The 20,082-nt window shown below is 36.6% G+C and overlaps 1 protein-coding gene across 2 annotated transcripts in view; it reads right to left on the reverse strand.

Annotated features, from left to right (window-relative positions):
• edil3a (EGF-like repeats and discoidin I-like domains 3a) overlaps nucleotides 1–20,082 on the reverse strand; it is a 185,162-nt gene that overhangs the window by 141,527 nt on the left and 23,553 nt on the right. The window contains exon 2 of one of the 2 annotated variants that reach the window (XM_036144398.1): nucleotides 2,132–2,158. In XM_036144398.1, coding sequence (XP_036000291.1) covers nucleotides 2,132–2,158 — 27 coding nt within the window. Of the gene's footprint in view, nucleotides 1–2,131; nucleotides 2,162–20,082 lie in introns of both variants that reach the window. The other variant, XM_036144399.1, reaches the window with a different exon arrangement.

A 20,082-nucleotide genomic window follows, 5' to 3' on the forward strand; every position in this document is an offset into this window, starting at 1 on the left:
AAAAGGAGCAATTTTAAGTTGGAGCTTTGGCTAACAGAAAATGCAAAAAGAAAATATTTCATAACTAGTTTTCTTGTATTTTTATCGGAGTGTAAGTGTAAGACTTTATTTTTGGTGAAATTTACATTTGGAATGTTGTCAGGTGTCCATTCTAAGCAGATTCCCGTATCTGACTTTTGCAGTATTAATAGCATAAGTTTAAGTGCAATTTACTGTAAATATTTCTTAATAAACACACATCAGACATGTCAACACAGACACTATCCCCCACTCAAAAAAAAAAAAAAAAAAAATCAATTTAATGTGTGCTCAGATTATGCAGACTACATATCTCACGGTCTTGAAAAAGGATCTGATTTGCCTAATTCCTCAAAACCATCAAAAGTAATTTGGCCTTTCATGTCAATCTGCCCTATTTTATCTGACAGTCCAGTTCCAGGTCAGTGGGCACAAGATTATAACCACCAGTGCTCCCAACTCCATAAGTTGTTTACATTCCTGCTATTATGTTCACACTTATCCATGTTTTTGAATGTGACTGTGTGCCTGGTTTTCTGTTTGTCTTTTGTCAGGTCGGGTTTTGGACTGCCCCCTCTTTCATATATTTATTTTTGTCATCTTAATTAGAATCAGAGATGACACAAATCGATGCAGCAGAAGAACTAGCTGCTTTAATTCCATGGGCATTATGTCCATTCTCTCTCGATTTAACCAACTTGATCTCAAGAAGGTAGCAGGAATAACAAAGAATAACAAAACACAAAGTAAAAGACAAACCAATGCTGAAGATGCAGTTAATTTGTTTGCTTCTTGTGGCTTATGATTTTCCTGTGTGCTAATTAACATTTTAACTACTGTACATGTGTGCTGAAGTTAAATATTTTTTTTCTTTTAGTTTATAGTGGTCCTCCTTTCATAGGTACACGTTCACACATATATAAATTATAATAATTTAATCACTGCTGCTCCGATGATCATGAAAAATAAAAACTGTAAAACTTCATACAAAAATTTTTATAAAAGCACAAACTAGATGTGGGAACTTCCTAACTTGAACTTTATGAGATAGAGATCAAGATTACCTGAATTCATGGTATTGGATAAATGACAAACAGCTCAGCTTTAACAACTGAATTACAAAATTATCCAATCATGTGTGTTTGTTGATTAACCATTATTTGCATGTTGACTTAAGGGTGACGGAAAAACAGAGGTAAGAAAGAACTTTGCTACGATTTCATTGACATGATATGACTATGCCTGTGCAAATTCTTAGTTTTCTGGGTCATCACAACAGCAATGAGGCTGCTTAAATCGGAGGCAAGATTAAGACTTGAGCAAATTTTTCTCTGAAAACATTTCAACACATATCCAGGAGTCTTTGTCGATTCTGGAGGCCTGCACTAGAATGGCTAGCATTTGGCGGCTCAGGTTTCACCTGTTTGCTGATTCCCTGAATCCATAGCCTACCTTTTAAACATTGTAAGTCACCCTGATCCTAAACACGATGATAAACTTAACCTATCAACTGATTTTAACAACGTTTCTTTCCTTGGAATGAACAAATAATCTCAGGCCATGACTAGCAATATCAATTGAAATACTGGAATACCAATAATGTGCTATTTTATGCTTTAAAATAGCAAAAAATAGCAAATCTTACATGAGTAATGTCCTGGGTAAGCCACTCTTAATAATTAAGCTCTTGTTTGATCTTCGAAACAAAGACAAACTTGTGAAAATGACTCAATGGGTATTGTGTCCAGCACAAAGCACAACACGGGACATGTGCAAAAAAGGTCATTACAAATTTATTTCCCAAAGTCTCCAATGAACAAAGTCCACGTGGGTGTTTTAAATAGCTCCAGTGGATGAGAGGTGCATGGACATCTGGAAAATGTTATTAAGCATGGCATCAGTTTTGCTGTATCTAATTCTCAAATTGTCCTTGTCACCATCTTAAAACTGGTTTTGTCTGAACATTGCCAGGAAGTCCCACAGGCTGTACCCCAACAGTTATTTTTTTATACCTTTTCATGCAGTAAAAACAGACATAAAGATACCCGAATAAATAAGCAGAAGGCAAGGAACAGACGGAAGTCATGTTACAAAGCATAAAAAAATTCCTTACCTGAAGAAGTTGGTTCCTCACCATCTGCTGCTAAAAAGAGCAAAAAGGGAAGGATAGAAAGATAGAAAAAAATATATATTAGCTTTATCACAACTATGTCACAGTATTCAGGACTGCAATCGTATGAAACACTGTAGATTCAGCTACATTATTAACCATATACTATGCTACCATATGCACATTTAAAATCCAATTCACCGGAGCATAATATATATAAAACCAGACTAAAGACTATCAGTCCTGGTCATTTGCATTTCACTAATATGCATTCATCACGACGAACTGCTGCAGGATTAGCCCCTGTGGCACCCACACTTGTTTGTTTCATCCTGAGCTTTGAGGCTCTGGTCCAGCTCCACAGCTGAGACTTGGCCCGTCTACCATCATTAACAAAATCTTCAATCTCCATCATAACCCATGAAATTGCTCCAAAAACTGTGCCTGAATGATGATACAGAGAGACTAAGCTAAGGCCATCAGACGCAGGGGATCACAAAAAGGATGTCAGTATTATAGGAGATGATAAATGTAAACTGACGATGGATGGATGGATGGATGGATGGACGGACAGACGGACAGACAAACAAATAACAGCTAAATGTACAGGATTTACTGCTCTCAGAACTAAATATGCATGACTGAAGTTTTTATTGAAAAATGATAATGACCCAGCTCACAAGTGTTTGCTTCATTAAACTGAATACATAACAAATATTAGCATACATAGGGATTAAGACTACATAGGTCATGATGTAGACATTGTGGCAGTGGAGGTATTTCATTAGGCGGTCCAAATGTTAACCCGAAAAGTATCTGTGATTTACAGCAATGAGGTAAAAGAGAATAGGATTAGGCTTTCAATTTGTTTTATGAGATTTGTTTTTCAATTTGAAAATTAAATTGCTTTAAAGTTTGTTTGCAAAGAATTTGATCCAAAGAGAAAAACATGGAGCTGATCTTATTGAAAAAAAAAGAAAGAAATAAAAGCAGAAATGGTGTGTTCTAACATTATCTATGACCCATCTATCAATCTAGAACTAAATCTGCTTCTTAAAATCAAGCTCCTTTCTCAGAAAGGAAAAAGCTGCTCCGCTATATTAACCAGGCCAAATTTAATTGTGAACCATAGCCTTACACACCGCTTTGAATGTGAGGGAAAGCCTAGGCCAAAGTCACACAAAGCCCAAGCAGTTTGTCAGCTTCTCATCTGTCAGGCAGCAGAAGCTCCCCTCTGTGTTTCCTCATGCATTCGGGGCCAGTGTAATCCCCAACCAAGCACATTCCACTCTTTGCTTCGAGTTTCTTTTTTTTTTTTTGCTCTGCCTTTTCCCTCCCTGCTCGCTTACCATTGGGGTCAAGGCGGAAACTTGAAAGTCCTTTGACACATTTTGTATACACACATAATTACACACTAGCAAATGGCAAACACACTAGCAAACAAGTTAAAAAAAAAGAGAGGGAAAAAAAAAACATATGCCTCCGAGCGCAGACAACACTTCACACCCACACATAAATACACATGCAGAGAAGATAAAGAAGCAGAACATGAAGGTGTTTTCTCTCTCTCTCTTTCTCTCTCTCTCTCTCTCTCTCTCTCTCTCTCTCTCTAAGTGTTGATGTAGTGAATCATAAGACAGCAAGAATACTGAGCGCACAAAACACTTGGCTGGTGTTCAACATAGATGAGTGAAATCACCCAGCATACGCTGCATCACAAGGTTTATCTCTTGTGGATAAGAGCATCGCTCTTTATCTAATATTGTCAGACAAAACTGTTTATTTCATATCCTAATGAAACAAATTAGAAGCAAAGTTATCATGACCAACCAAATATTCAATGTTAAATGAATGTGTACTCTTGGGAACATTAAATAAAATCCAGAAATAAAGGAAGGCTATAAATCAGACTCAAGGTGTACACTAACATGAAGCAATCAATTGTAGCCAACTTAAGACAGGTGGACAAAAGGCCCTGTAACCTTGTTTTGAATCAAATAAACCAGGGGTCTTCAATTCCAGTCCTTGTGGTCTGGCGTCCTGCAACGGCTACATATGTCTTCGCTTCAACACACATTTTTGTAACTTTGACTAAATCAATATTGGATAATGACTACATTTAAAATACAATAATATTCATCTTATTTCCTATGACTATTTATTACATAATAAATAGCATAGGAACCTCACAATGTCCTTTGCTGGTGCTATTGATATTAAATATTGAGGCAATATCATAAAATGGCAGCTGTGAAGTTAATTTGAAATTATTTGTTATTTTCAATTATTATTAATTAATTCTAACTAGTTTAACAGTTTTAAACTATGCTTATTTGTCTATTTTAGCTCGTCTCTATTTTAATTTTACTGTTATCTTCAGTTGTATATAAACAGCACATTGTTGATCTTAGTTATTATGAAGTGGTTTATAAATAAAAGTGGTATCGTATGATAACTATATATGTTTCGCATTAAAGAACCTGGTTAGGACCTGAAGAGGTTTTTAGTATAATGTGATAAATTGATTTGTCAAACCAATGTTTCTCTTTTTTCAGGACTGAATGTGCACTGACAGCACACCTGCTACGAGTACTTTTTTAAATGTGCTTCTATTCTCACCTCAGACTTCAATCTGTTTACAGAAGTTCTTTTAAAATTGTTGTTGAAGAATAGAAAGCATTCACGGTAAATTAAAGAACTCTCAAAATAGTGTGTTTTCTAATGTTTGGATGTAATGTTATATTTTTCTTACACTACATATCCAAGCTATCAGCTGGGTGTGACAAAGTTATTTTTGTAGTTCTTGTCTTAAAAGAAATGGCACCCAATAGGTATAGCATGAGCTTATCAAACAAGAGTGATGGGGTCATTTTTATACAATAAGCACTTATAATGTTTATGATCAAACAGTGAAAATATATTTTAAATATTCTGGAGACTATATTTTTAAATAGCCTGTCTTCTTTTCCATAAAAAATAGTCTATTTAACTTGATAAGCCTCTATCCTGGGATATATTTTTTTAATCTGATTGACAGCCAGGAGACAGTAAAAACTATCCATAAATCTAAATAGAAACCATCCATCCTGTCCACCACAGGCCTGACCTCAATGTGTTCAGTAGAGATAGAGGAGAAAAAGTATCAAACTTCCAGGAAACACACTGAAATTACATACATCATCAGAGGATAATGTTAAACAGTAATGGCAAAATCAATAACTAACTACCAGAATTCATTTGCTTAATTTGAGAATAAACTTTGCTATGTGGTATAGTATGTTGCTTTACATCTAATAATATACAATAGCAATAAAGTTAGATATAAGCCATCATTCCAACCCATCTGTTTTCCAAACCCACTACATCCTATTCAGAGTCAAGACAAAAAATACACATCTCTACACACTCCTAGAATTTTGTTAGAGTGCACTTCACAAAATAGACAGCAACATTAGAAAAGAACATAAGGTGGAAATATTGGAGAAACATCTTAAAATCTCAGCCAGGAAGTTTTAGATCCACTTTTCCCCAAGCCAATCCATTCGTCCTTGGGGAAAAATGGATCTTCTAAATGGACCCTAAGGACCCTGAGTTTACTGCTGAATTAGTAACAAGAAGGCGTATGGATAGTAAAGTAAATGTGCGGGGTGGCCATTATAAAGCCCTGACCCCAGTCCCATACAGACTTTGTGGGCAAAACTAAAAGGTGATGTGTGAGCAAGGCAGTCTACAAATCAGACTCTGTAACATTTCCTCAGAAGGAATGGGTCAAAATTCCACCAAACTATTGTCAGAACCTTGTAGAAGGCTATGCAAATATGCAGTCATGCAGTTTAAAAGACAGTTTTATTACAAACTAAGGAAATGTATCTAAATTGCTAAATATTAAGAAAGCTAAACAAATTTATCCATACATATTTCTATCATACTGGCATTTAGAAATCCTAAATATGTGGTAAACCTGACTTCCCTATAACAGAAAATGTTTATTCAGACTTAATGTCAGACTAAAAAAAGTGTTTTTATAATACATACCGAACATCTGAATGTCTGTTTTTTTCTTTGCAACTAATTGTTGGTCTCATGTATTGTAGGAAATACATTGCATTAAAATTAGTAAATATATTGTATTTACAGCAATCAATTTAGCATTTTTAATAACATTTGAATGAGCAAAAAGCTATTTGCATATTTCATAAACACAATATGGGGATATTTTAGTATTAGCTGAAAATAGAGAAGGCCGACTTTTAGTAAACTTTATTCGTACTAAGGCTAGGCAATATATTGTGATTCTAAAAAATTCAAGATATTTTTTAAAAGAGATATAAGACTAAATTGTTTATATCGAGATGGTTTATGTTGTTGTTATACTTGTGTATTACAGTAGATTATTTTTAAGTTGTTTCTCATATTTATCTACAGCTGTTTGTTGAAATTGTGCCTGGTAGACATTTGGGATAAAGCTTTGAGTGAGAGATGCCTTTTACTAATTACTTTATGAAAGAAAAACATATAGAGAAAAATGGTGTATACAGACCTTCAGCCTATAAATAGAGATATTATTTTTGGTCCATATCGCCCAGCCCTAATGCTGCGTCCAGACCAAAAACCTTTTGAGCATCAAAAAGGTGTCACCTCAACACCTCAACTTGGACGCTTGTGCACATAAAATTCCAAAGCGCCATCTAGAGCCTCAACGCTCTGATGGCGCGTCAGGCAAAGTGGCGACCATCTGGAAGAGCTACCCTGTTCTTTTCCTCTGCTGGACTCTTTGGAAATTTGCGGATGAAATTTTGGCTTGGCTTTATTTACTGAATAATATAATTTAATCTGTGTCATGTCTGAATTCACCAGATCATTCAGAGGCGTTTTGAGTTTGGTGAGTTTCATCAGCTACAGCAGAAGCTCCGAGCTGACGAGGGTCACTTTCAGCATTATTTTTGCCCACCCAGCCCAATAACCTGCTGACTGGCATTGGTGCCCACATCTCCCACCAGGACACCAACGACAGAGGCCCCATTTCAGCTGAAGAATATCTGTCCATCTGCCTCAGGTTAGTGGGCATCCTGATGTTTACTATTATCTGAAATAAGAATATTTTTCCTGCAGGAAAATCCCCCACCACGTCACAAAGTGGAGTCGGAGTCTCTCTGATTGGTTGACTCCCCCACGTCCAGCCGCAGAAGTTCAGATTTTACAACTTTAGTGTTGGCGCCCTAGAGGCACTAAACGCAAGGCAGACCAGATTTGATGCACAATTCATACTAGAAAGTCTAAATGACAATAAGATCCCCTGATATCAGGTGTTCAAGAGCCCATATATATAAAACACAATGCAAGCTGCAACATTTGGATCTCGATAAAATACTGGCAAAATTAAGTATGTACATACTCTATTTTTAAACATGTTTCCTCAGTGATTGCACACATAAACTAAATTGGACAAAATATATTGTTAACAACTTGTACTGCGAATAGAAGTTAACAACACTTCATCAATGAGCAAATGCCAGAAGTACTGCAAAGCAGAGAACACTTAACACAAGTGTGATATCATTCGTAAGTTTGAGCTTTACTTCTAAAACAAAACAAACGGATTTAAGGAAGTGAATGCGTGCAATTCAGAGAGATGACCCAAATTGAGTTGTTGAAAGCAGATTAATTTGGTAAATAAAGGATAAATAAAAACAACAGTACATATCATATAAATTATTGGATGAAACAATGCTGATTGTGGCTCATTTGAAATAACAAATAAGTTCCTTAGAAAAAGAAAACTATTGCAAGAAATTCATGACATCATCGTTGACACTGAGCTGAGAGATGAGTAGATTTCTAATTCTTCTGGGAGTAATTTTTTAGTTAATGTAATGAATGTGGGTTATTGTCAGTAGGGTCACTTTGCATTAAATAGTCACACTACAAAGCACTGTTAGTGTTGTTTACTTACCATCATTATAATAGTTATGGTTTTGATGGCTCTACATTTGCCTGAATAAAGGGTCAACACAATCATTGCAACAGATGGACTATAGCAGTCATCCCCACAGTTAAAAGTCTCTCGCACAGTTTTTTTGGACTGTAGAAAGGTTGCAGAGGGACTTGAGCTAAATGTCACTTATTTACCAGGGCAAAGTTTTCGACATTCAGTAGGTGTTACTGCATTAGCTATTCCTCTAATGCATTTACATAATACATTTACATAATTTATATTTCAACTTTTAAATGGTCCAAGACAGCAGGTTGCAATGTGGGGTTAGACTGCAATGTATTTGTATGTATTTTTGCAGCAGTAAACTTCCTCATACTAATTTCACTCTCTCACATTAATTAGGATTGGACAAGGGAACACCAAACAAAAAAAGACAAATATCCAACTATGTCTAGCATTAGGGCCTAGGCAAACTTCTTCCTCCTGGATTGAGGCGAATCGATGACAGCATGAAAACACTATCCAGGTAATGGATGTGTGACTCCTGAGCAGAGTACCAGGACTGGCAGTTGAGTATCGCAGCTAATGCTGGCAGCATTCTGACATTCTGTTTGCATATGTCAAGTATTTCTTGCTATTAATATCTGGCATTTGTATTATTAACATTTTCCTTTACAGTATTTGGCAGCAAATATGAGAAGTAGGCAGTTTTGACAAGAAAAGAAGTCTGTAAAGTAAACAGCAACCTCAAGACACCCGCATTTAGCTTAAAATATTCCAATATGCTATTTCTGGGTGGATCACTCTGACTGCTTGATAACATGTTAGCGCAGTGAATTAGCCAATCACTTGGCAGCTTCTCAATGCATTTCTGAATCTAGATGTGGGAAAGACAACGTGTTAAAGTTCAAACTGAACATCGAAACAGGGAAGAATGCTTTGAATTTAGTTTTTTATTTTAACGAAACCATCTTCCAAGTTTACAGAGAATTGCCAGAAAAGGAGAAAATATCCAGTGAGCAGCAGATATGTGGGTGAAAATGCCATGGTGATCTCAAAGGTCAGAGGAGAATAGGAAAACTAGATGACAGCAACAGTGGCTCAAATCTCCACTCATTACAACCAAGGTAAGCCACATACTGTCTCTGAGCACATAGCTTGTCAAACTTCAAGCAGATGGGCTGCAGTAGCAAAAGATCACAAAGGGTTACTATTCTTGTCAACCAAGGACAGAAACCTGAGGCTACAATGTTCACCAAAATTTACCAATGACACACTGGAAATATGTAGTTTTGTCTGATTAGGCTTGATTTAGAACAGAAAATTCAAACAGAAGGGTCAAAATGTGGCTTAACCAGCATGAAAGCAAGCGACCATCCTGCCTTATATCAACAATTCAGGTGGTGGTATAATGGTGTGGAGGATTTTACCTTTATACATTTTGGGCCCCATAGTACCTTGTGAACATGGATTAAACACCACTGCCAATCTGAGTTTGTAGCTGATCATGCCAACTTGATGATTGCAGTGTAACCACCGTGTCAAAAAGCTCAGTTCATCACAAACTGTCTTTTGAACTTAGCAATGAATTCACTGTACTGTACCAATGGTCCCCACAGTCACCAGATTTCAGTCAAATAGAGCACCTTTGTAATATAGTGGAAAAGATGACCGGCGTAAAATTTTACAACTATTTGAAGCTATCATGTCAATATGGACCAAATTCTTGCAGGAATATCTCCAACACATTGTTGAACATATGCCACAAAGTATTAAGGCAGCGCTGAAAGTCAAAAAAGGTAGCCAAACCCCATATTTAGCAAGGTCACCTAAAAACATGGCCAGAGAGAGTATAATTATATGTATACATAAACAAGCTGTAATAATGATCACATTCATCAACTTGCTAAACAGCAACAGAGTTAAAATAGCATAAAGTGAAAAAACAAAATGATGTGGTCATTAATTAATGTAGCACAACTTAGCCAAACAAGAATATTTTCTTTTCTGTCAAAGAGCAGTAAAAGAATATCTGAAAAAGTTGGGGATTGGGCTAGTTGTACTCGGCACACAGTATGTGTTTCACATTAGCAATGCAGATGTCACCTTTTTCCTTCACACGTACATGCATGCACAAAGATACTCCCCAGCCTTGAACATATGCTCACCGTGCATCTTTCTCCCACATACTATCACCCTTTAAAGTGTTTGTTCCATCACAGCCATGCTTATTAACATTAAATCATCTTGCTATGGAGTGGGTGGCTTGCTGTGAAATGACTCAGAGATACAGTACCAACAATAATTAAGGAGGCATTGTTGAGGCACTTCCTTATCATTAACTGTACCAACTAATGACAAGGCGGTGCAGCAGAATACACTACCATGTCAAATGAAGTGATAAACACCATCTCTTTGTAAGTAAATAACCCATCCATTCTCATTTTACTTTTTTGTCAGGATCAGGGGACCAGGTTAGACCTCTATTAGCAAGTGTCTCTTTGACACATTGCTATAGCAGAATTACAAAACATTTCATGTTAGAATGATACTGTAATTTTTTTTGCCTGTAAACCCCATCTGGGTTCCATGAATGCTTTATGTACCATTACCAGGCTTTTTAAGGAAAGTGACAGTGCAGATATTAAGAAAAAACGACTAATGGTTTTCCTTCATCACTGTATGCACTTACCCACAGAAGCTGCAAAGTGCCCAAGTGGAGACGTGAGAATGAAACAAAACTGGATGTGTTGACATATCAGCTTACGATTACAATAACTATGACTATTTCAATGACTGTGCAACCTCATTGCCAATCAGTAATTAGGGAACACTGATCATATCAGTAGGGGTGGTTGCAATCAGGCCTAGATAGAACCTGTGAACTGGTATGGAACAGAGCTTTCCACACTTCCCACACCATATTCTCTCCTGCAGCAACAAAAGCTTGCAGCTGTTGTAACTATCCCCCTAAGATCCAGCTGATTCACATGAGTCAGAGCTGGTATTCAAAATGTTCTCTTATGTGTTCAATTGGACAATGATAGGGGGGATTTGTCTCCCCAGGTAACAAAGGCAGTCTAAAAATGGCATCTTTGAACAGGCACTGACTTTTCTGCCTCAGAAGGAGTAAAAACAAGAAGATGTCACTAATGTAACGCTGTGCCATAAGGGCAGGGTTTACCCCATTGTATTATTATACGGTGGGGGCATGTTTATTTTAAATGCCTCGATGTCTCAGAGCAATGTAAAATGCCCAGTTAAGGAGAAAAACGGTCAAAACAAGCTAATTCTTGCTGTTATTAGCTTTCCACAAACTACGATACCTAGTTAATGAGCTACGCCCCTCCTTCAAGCTGTTCCAACCCCCCCCCCCACAACACACACACACACACCCTTCCCCCATGTCCTATCCACTTTGTTACGTAGCCAAACTTTGCATACCTCTGTGATTTGGGAATTGTGCTTTTTTTGTATTTCAAATGGGATTAATTGTCCAGCCCTACTCAGTACTATCATATCTGCACTCAGTTGCACAACATGAGTCAACACCACCTCTGATGTTTCCATGCCTCCTGGTTACAGCATCATTCTGAGTGCAGCTATGTCTACTTTGGTGTAAATAGAAGCCTAAACATGTGCAGAATAAAATGGGGCATTGTTTACAGTTGTCTACAGTTCAACATCTCTGTCTGCATTTGAGCACTGGTAATATCTTCTAGAAGTCATCCTTTTTGTTTCACTCACCTCTTCTGACTGTCAGGCGCTCCAGTAACTGTCAGACAAGAGCATAGCTTTAAGCATAATTACTTTGAAGTTTTGACAAGCTGTTTGAATAAACTACATAGCCTTCTCTACAAAATTAAATTTGAGTTAGAACATTCTCTCAAAGCATTCAAAATTTTTGGTCAGAAATTACATAATTTTCTAAACTGTACTTTGCCATTATGCATGCACAATATGAAACATATTTAAACCTTTAATTCACTATATATTTTTTTACAATATCCAGGAAATTATATTGCATTAAAGGTATAACATACCAATAGGCCATAATATTATGTCCACATGCCTAACATTGCACTGGCCAAAGCAGCAAGTACCTATCAAGCCACGAACCCTCTGGAAGGTCTAATAAGTTGTAACTTTGGGACTCCATGACCCAGTAGATATTAGCACTATGTAAAATTATTCTACAGTTTCATATATATTTATCAATCCATGTCTATTAATCTGACTTGAATTATTTAACTTTTCCAAAGAACATTTACATTTCAAAATACAATGATTGTAATACAGCTCTCCTGGCTATAACTCATGATCAAATCAGTTATAATGCACACAACAACTAAAGCTTATGACAAAAATCACAATTAATCACTAGCAGAACTAAAGTTAAAATACTTTCTTTGTAAAATATGTATAGTAATATTAAGAAGTATTTACTGATTATAAGCATTAACAACTAACTAAAAAGCAAAACATTGGCAATCACATGTCCAAGCTCCAATTGTAATGGTTAAGATAAAGATTCAACCTAACACATTCAGAATTTTTGCATAAAATTAAATTTCATTTAAAAATGTCTGACATATTCATTATGAATAATTAGCTACAAAATTATCCTAAAAGCTTCCTCTATTAGAAAAGTAACACAGCTGTATGCATAACAGAAACTCTCTGGCTGGTAGCTAAGCAGACCTCAAGACCTTAAACTTGTTGCCTGAATAAAACAATGCATTTTCTCCAAGCTATAAAACTGACAGTCAGAGCATTGTCTGAGGAGAAAAACAAAAGGTTAATGTGTCCAATATTTCAAGGTCTTATCAACTATACAACACCTTACATCCCAGAGATGCTTGAATGGATTGAGATCTGGCCAATTTAGAGGCCAAATTGACACTTTAAACTTGTGCTAATAAAACCATTTTTTTAAATCTCTTTGCTTTATATCAGGGCACATTACCTGCTGTAGGAGAGCACAGCCAGCTGGGAATGCAACTAGCGTTCAGCTACGCCCTATGTGCAACAAACTGGATGTAGTGTGCGTTCTGATACCTTCCACTCAGATCTAGATCAATCTTCTTCAGCAATCTGATCTACAGTTGCTTGTCTGTTAGATCAGACCACATGGCCAGCCTTCGCTGCCTGTTTGGATTAATGAGACGAGGTCAACTATGACCCCTTTTCCAGATCCCCTCTGTTCATTCCTTAGACCACATTTGAAAGATATTGACCACTGCCAATCGGAATCGCCCCACAGGAGTTGTGGTTTGCACAGTCATCTACCCATCACTATTTGACCCTGTCCAAACTCTTTACAATCTGTTATGTTTGCCCACTTTTCTTACATCTACCACATGAACTTTGAGGATAAAATGTTCACTGGTTGCTAAATGTATCCCACTACTAATGATGAAAATGCAGTTGTGTTAATTCTTCTCACCTGTTAGTCACAGTAAAATTGAAAAACAAAAACACAATATGACTAATGTTAGGCCTGACCGACATATCTCTCACATGTGATCACAATAGTTCATATTGTGTTTTTTTACTCGTTTTGCTGTTTGTTGGCAAAAGGTCAGAAATAATACACCATGTCATTTTCAGTACTGACATTAATTCAGGCTTATACACAAATCCATTGCAGTCTTTCATTTGACAAGCCTTGTTTTCTAATTTGTTGTATGGAAATGACATGTTTCACAGAAATCTTGAGCCACTCCTCTTTTCTTTACAGTTCAGATAAGCCCAACGTTCCTTTAATCTTCTAAAGTGTTACTTTTAAGCAAAAGCAGGTAACTAACTCAAAGGAGCTGCTGTCACACAGTTTCCTATTTTGCTATGTATAGTGGCAGGTTAAAAACTGTGTTTCTTGATTCTACTGAGAATTGGAGTATTTCATGTCTTTTAATCATGTATGGTACTTTATTGAACTTCCTTTTAGGTCAGTTCATGAGAACAAAGGCCTGGAATTTACAATGCAATGCTGCGTAATGACTGGGAATGTCATATTTTTGTGACATCATCTCTCTTATTTATTTACCCTTTTCCGATTGAAGTGGACATATTATGCAAATCCACCTTTTTAGCCCTTAAATACATTTTGTTGTATACTTGGAGTCTCTAGGAATGCAGAATATCTGAATTTAGCCTGCCCAAGTGCTGCATCTGTATCTTTATATTCTCTTTGGGTTATATGTTTCAAGCCGTTCAGATTTCTTTGTTCACTATTGCATTTTTAAACTATTCATTACAGTATTTGCTGCAGAGCTGTTAAAAAAACATCATGGAATTCTGGTTTACCAATATTGAGTAAAGGTCTAACATAGAACTTTAGATGCATTATTCTTAAATTAATCAACTAATTTATACCCAATTGGCTTTTAAATTGTTGGGGACAAATCTTGTTGGTCCAACAATATAACTTTATGGATTTTAAATGGAAGGTTTAATAAAACTGAAAATAAATAAAAGTCTAAAATATGTATAATCTTTCGAAATTCTGAATTTTCTAATTCAGAGGAGTTTAACAAGACTAAACTAAACCAAATGAGCTTTTTGAATGCTGAAGCACATGGAGCCTATTATGCAGCACGAGCTGTTCCCACATATTTTATGGTAAGTTCCACCCTTTTTGTATCACGCACTAATATTTACTTCAGTTATCATGTAGATAGCTCTAAAATGTAATTCATAGTATTAAATAAAGAACAAAAAACTAAAACAAATAAAAAAAACAAGAAAACACCAAAGTTAAAAAGACAACCTCCATAAAGGTTATGGAGATAGTAACGATAGTAACGATTGCGCTGCTTCATTATTTTAACAAAAAAAATTGGCTTAATGATTTAACACAGGTAGAATGAGAAGCTGCATAAACAAACTTTGGGTGCACTTAGTGCAAAACTCCGACGACCCCATAGCACAACACAAGTACAGGCCATTTAGCATTTATGGAAAATCATTTGTGATCTGAAGCTAAGTTGCCATTTTGTGTCCCATCTGGTAGTGTATCATTAAGAATTGCTATCCTAATATCTTAAAGACAAACAGAAGACTACGTACACAGTCATATTCACACGTTCCCACCTTAATGCCTGCACATGCAGACACTCGTACCCACACAAGAGAAAAAAAAAAGAAATGAGAGGGGGGTGCGCGATACACACACTCACCACACACATCATATAGTCCCACCCCAAACCCATCCTGCCCAGTCCATACTCCGGCCCCAGCCCCTACCCTGATCCAAGCCCAGACGACCCACAAGCCTATCCACCTAAAGATGGGACCAACATGAACTGAATGTGAAATTGAGTTTCCCTCACTGCCTATTATTCATATTTATTCATTTTGTTGGTATCCACCTTCAAGCTTAAGCTACCATTTTCAAGATGTTAATGTAGCTGACATTAAAAACCAACATCATCAATCCACATTAAATTATCTCTTTTCATTGAGTATCGTGTTGTTCACCAAATGATAAAGAATCCCAACTTGAAAGAGAAAACTGAACCTTTGTTTCCTTGCCAAGTGTGTGTATGATGTGTAATTTGTTCACATCAAAGAAGAGAAAGCCCTGATTCACTCCACTGTATTCTGTGTTGTTAGTGTGGGAAGGAAGGAGGGGAGAAAGCCTCACTCCTCCTAATTGGATGTAATCGCTAGAGGGAATAAACCGGCTTTGGCCTCAGGGAGGGGAAAATGAAAAGACAAAGGAGATGTTTAAAGCAGGCTGAAAATGCAAAATTTCTCCAGAAGGCTAAAAAGACACAGTGTGGTTTTAGTAAGCCAACAAAAATGGCCTAATGTTCAGAAAACTTTAAATAAATAAACATAAACAAACTGAAATTAAAAGGTGCCAGCATGCATTTTATTCTCCTCGTGTTCTTGGAACGCTGGAATGTAGCCCAGCACTAAAAAAAAGGAATTTCAGGCAACAACAGTAACAACACATGCGAGTTAATTAAATCTGAAATTAATTTAAAATGTGCTGCGCCACTCAATGCAACTTTTATAGTATGAACAAAGGAAAACAACCACATTCAATTTAGCACATTTTCAATTTTGTCAGCAGAAGTAAAACACCAGCAATGAATTTAGAGCTTTGACATTGTTGACAGTGATATGTAAGATGGTTTTATGCAACCCCTACCTTTTAAATCACTTTATTTTTTATTAAATCTATTATGTCACAGAGTTTCTGCTCATCCCATGACATCCTCTCTGTTACAATTTTCATCTCTATTGCCTCCTCTCTTAAATGCTGTTCACCAAAATGATGCAACCATACTGCAAACTAAATCTAATTAAATTTTTATTAATTTAGCCCGATGATTAGGCTTGAACCAGAAATACAGTTTATTTATTAATGCCTCCTTTTAGAAATTTACTTTTAATACCTTTATTTACCAGCTACAAAAAAATAAATAAAATTTACCGGTGTAAGATTATTTAGCTGTGTAAGTGTTCATCTAACTCAGGCTGTCAATATTATATAACTCAAAAAGATCCATGAGGATAGCCATTGGAAAGTCAAACAGTTTTAATTAATGGAGGGTACAAAAAACACAAAGCCGGAGCAGTTGGATGAAAAAAATCTTCCTTTTGCAGTAAATCTATACTGTGACAAAAGCAAATAACAACTTAGACGCCGTCTCCTTTACTCCTAAGAACACAACTAATATTTTGTTCATTAAGAATTCTCAGCTCACTAAATACTTGTAAAAAATATAATCTACTAACCTTTCATCAAGACAGCTAAACCTGTTCAGACGTTTATGTCCAGTAAATATACCTATTTTCAATACAAGGATAACTGAGGATAGCATAACAAAGTATTTTGGTTAAGTATGCTGATTCCTGAACATCATCCTTTATGCACCCACCATGACCCATAAATATAGGTGATTAAAACTGATTATAACAATAGCTGGCAACAGATTGCCTCGTTAATTAGTTTTGATGAATAGCACAGACTGGCTACATTTGGGGCTCATGTTGAGTATTGCATAAAATTATCAAATTTCAGAAATTGGCAAAAACTCAGACTACTGCAAAAAGAAATGAACACAATAAATGCAAATACCTGTTTATGTTGTCTGTTTTTTTAATTTAACTGAGCTTGTAAGAGACTATGAATGAAATGCTTCATCAAGCAAAACCGGTGTGCCGAATCCAAGGTTGGAAAATAAGCTTTGAAAATGTGATCGAGTAAATAAAACACACCTAATTGGCAACCATTTATTTTATTTTTTTTCTGAACAGTGAACACATGTGTAAGCATGACCATGTCACTGAAAACAATAAGTAATAAGATTGTTGAAAGTGTTTGAAATTAAGTTGGAGGAAGCACAAAGATTTAAATAGCTATTTAAAGTGAAACTTATCCCTGTACCAGAGCCTTACACCACCCATATCAAATTTTGAAAATGTGCCTGAAGGATAATGTGCCTGGGAGACCAGAGAACATGCGGGGGAGGGAGAGCTGGTTATGGTCTGAGCAGCTAAAACAAGGTAAACAAATGCTAAATAAACTAATAGGATGCTAACCTAATAAATTACTAACCTGATAGAAAGATCGCAAAGCTCACTATTCCAACTCGGTATGGAGGCGTACGAGACAGCGGCACTTTTATACCTGACAGCAGAGCTATTGACATCAATATTGCTGGGTGATGTCACAATATTTTTTAAACCAATACCAATACGGATTCGAAATTCAAATGTAGTAAACTCATTAAACCCGAGCAGGGCACCACAGAGACAGTTTTAGACAAAAAAAGGCAGGATTTCAACAAATGTGCAGTAATTTCAATCAATCAATGAAATTGTATTTCTACAGCACTTTACAACAACCACAGATTGATCAAAGTGCTGTACAGAATTAAAAACACAAATAGAAATAGTAATAAAAATAAATAAATCTGGTGTACATTTAATTCAGTTCATGTATAAAAGGCCAAACTGAACAAATAGGTCTTTAGCCTGGCCTTGAACAGGGGCAGGGTTGTGATGGAGCGTAACTCCAGCGGAGGAGCGTTCCAGAGTTTGGGCCCTGCCACTGCAAAGGCACGATCGCCCTACTGTTTACACCTCGACTGTGGGACCACCAGCAGATGTTGCTCAGAAGAGCGTAAGGCTGGTGAAGAGTCAGAATGTCACTCAGGTAAGCGGGAGCAAGGATTGAACTGAAAACAAATAACAGGATTTTGAACTGAATTCTGAAGTGAACCGGGAACCAATGGAGATAATAAAGGACAGGAGTGATGTGGTCATACCTGAGCGTGTTGGTGAGAAGCCAAGCAGCAGCATTCTGCACAGGTTGTAAACATTGTATAGATGCTTAAGTTCGGTATACAAAGCATTGCAATAGTCCAAACGTTAGCTGATAAAAGGGAGAATTTTTTTTTTTTTTCAAGATCACACAAGTGGGAAAGGATTTAACTTTAGCTAATAAGTGAAGCTGAAAAAAGCTGGCCTTCACTACAGAATCAATTTGTTTATTGAACTTTCAGTTCTTGTCAAATGTCACTCTAAGATTTTTGAGCTGAGGTGTGAGGTTCAAAGATAAATTGACTTGAAGGAAAAAATTGTATAAATTCTGTTTTGGACTCATTCAAATGGAGAAAGTTCAGCAATAACCATGTTTTGATGTCATCAAGACAAGCTTGAATTGACTGTGTAGCAGAAGAGTTTGGAGACATGAGCAGATAGATTTGTAAATCATCTGCATATAGATGGTAAGACACATTATGATGATTTATCACAGCGCCTAATAGTACCATGTATAAAGAAAAAAGCACAGGGCCAAGAATGAAACCTTGAGGCACACCGGAGGTCAGAGAGGCTGGTGAGGACGACACATCGTTAACCATCACAGAGAATGTTGTTAGTTAAATATGACCGGAAACACAGTAGCACGGACCCCTGGAGTCCTACCTGTTGAGCCACCCAGTAGGATGGAATGATCCACTGTGTCAAATGCTGCAGTGAGGTTCAGCTTAACCAGCAGCACAGCTTTTTTAGCATCTGGGGACAGTAAGATGTTGTTCTGTACTTTAAGCAAGGCTGCCTCTGTGCTACGGCACGCTCTAAAACCAGACTGAAATATTTCAAATATTTGATTCCTGTCCAGAAATAACTACAGCTGTGCAAGAACCACCTTTTCTAGAACTTTAGAAAGAAAAGGCAAATGAGATACTGGTTTGAAATTTGACAGAACTACTGGGTCAAGATTACGCTTTTTGTTTAGCGGTGTGACCACAGCATGCTCACAAATTGCTGGAACAGACCCTAAACTCAAGCAACTGTTAAAGACCTGAAGAAGACATGGATCCACTGTGTCAAAAACTTGTTTAAGTATGCTTGAAGGGATAAAATTAAAGGACAGTTGGTAGGTTTCAGATTCTGAGTTGCGTCAGAGGTGTGTGAGAGTGACACTGGCTCAAACACACTGAAAGCAAAAGAAACAGGGTAGGTGCAGGTCTAACAAAGTAGAAGTGTTATGTATACTCTGTCTAATAGACATTTGTCAAAATATTTACTGGAACATGTAGACAGGCACTATATGACATCCATGTATATAGTTTATTAGCAAAAAAAAGTTGATTTGGAGATTAACTTCGAAAAGAAAAAGAGGTTGTCTATGACTTGTCAAGATGTGTCTGCAGTTCAGGCTGTGGGAAAGCAAGACCCCCATTAAATAACAGGAAGACTGAACAACAAAGTCTGCTTTATCCTTTTAAGTTTTCAAGCTGTATTTTATGGGACTTATTGTATTAAAAAAATGTTGGTAGTCTGTTGGAAATCTCAGAATTAAGATGAGGATCTATTTGCTCTAAAGAGTATACACACAGAGACTGTAGTTTAAGAAAAACAGCTGTGCTAACCATGCTAATTGTTCTAAGATGCTATAGTTTCAGATCCTTTTGTCTTTGTTTTTGAATTGTAAAATGCCATTTTACAACTACTGCCTCAAACACGGAACAGGCCTCTTCTGAGGGCCTGAGGAGCT

Source organism: Fundulus heteroclitus, chromosome 12, assembly GCF_011125445.2.
Source record: "Fundulus heteroclitus isolate FHET01 chromosome 12, MU-UCD_Fhet_4.1, whole genome shotgun sequence".
In the NCBI taxonomy this organism is placed as follows: Eukaryota; Metazoa; Chordata; class Actinopteri; order Cyprinodontiformes; family Fundulidae; genus Fundulus; species Fundulus heteroclitus.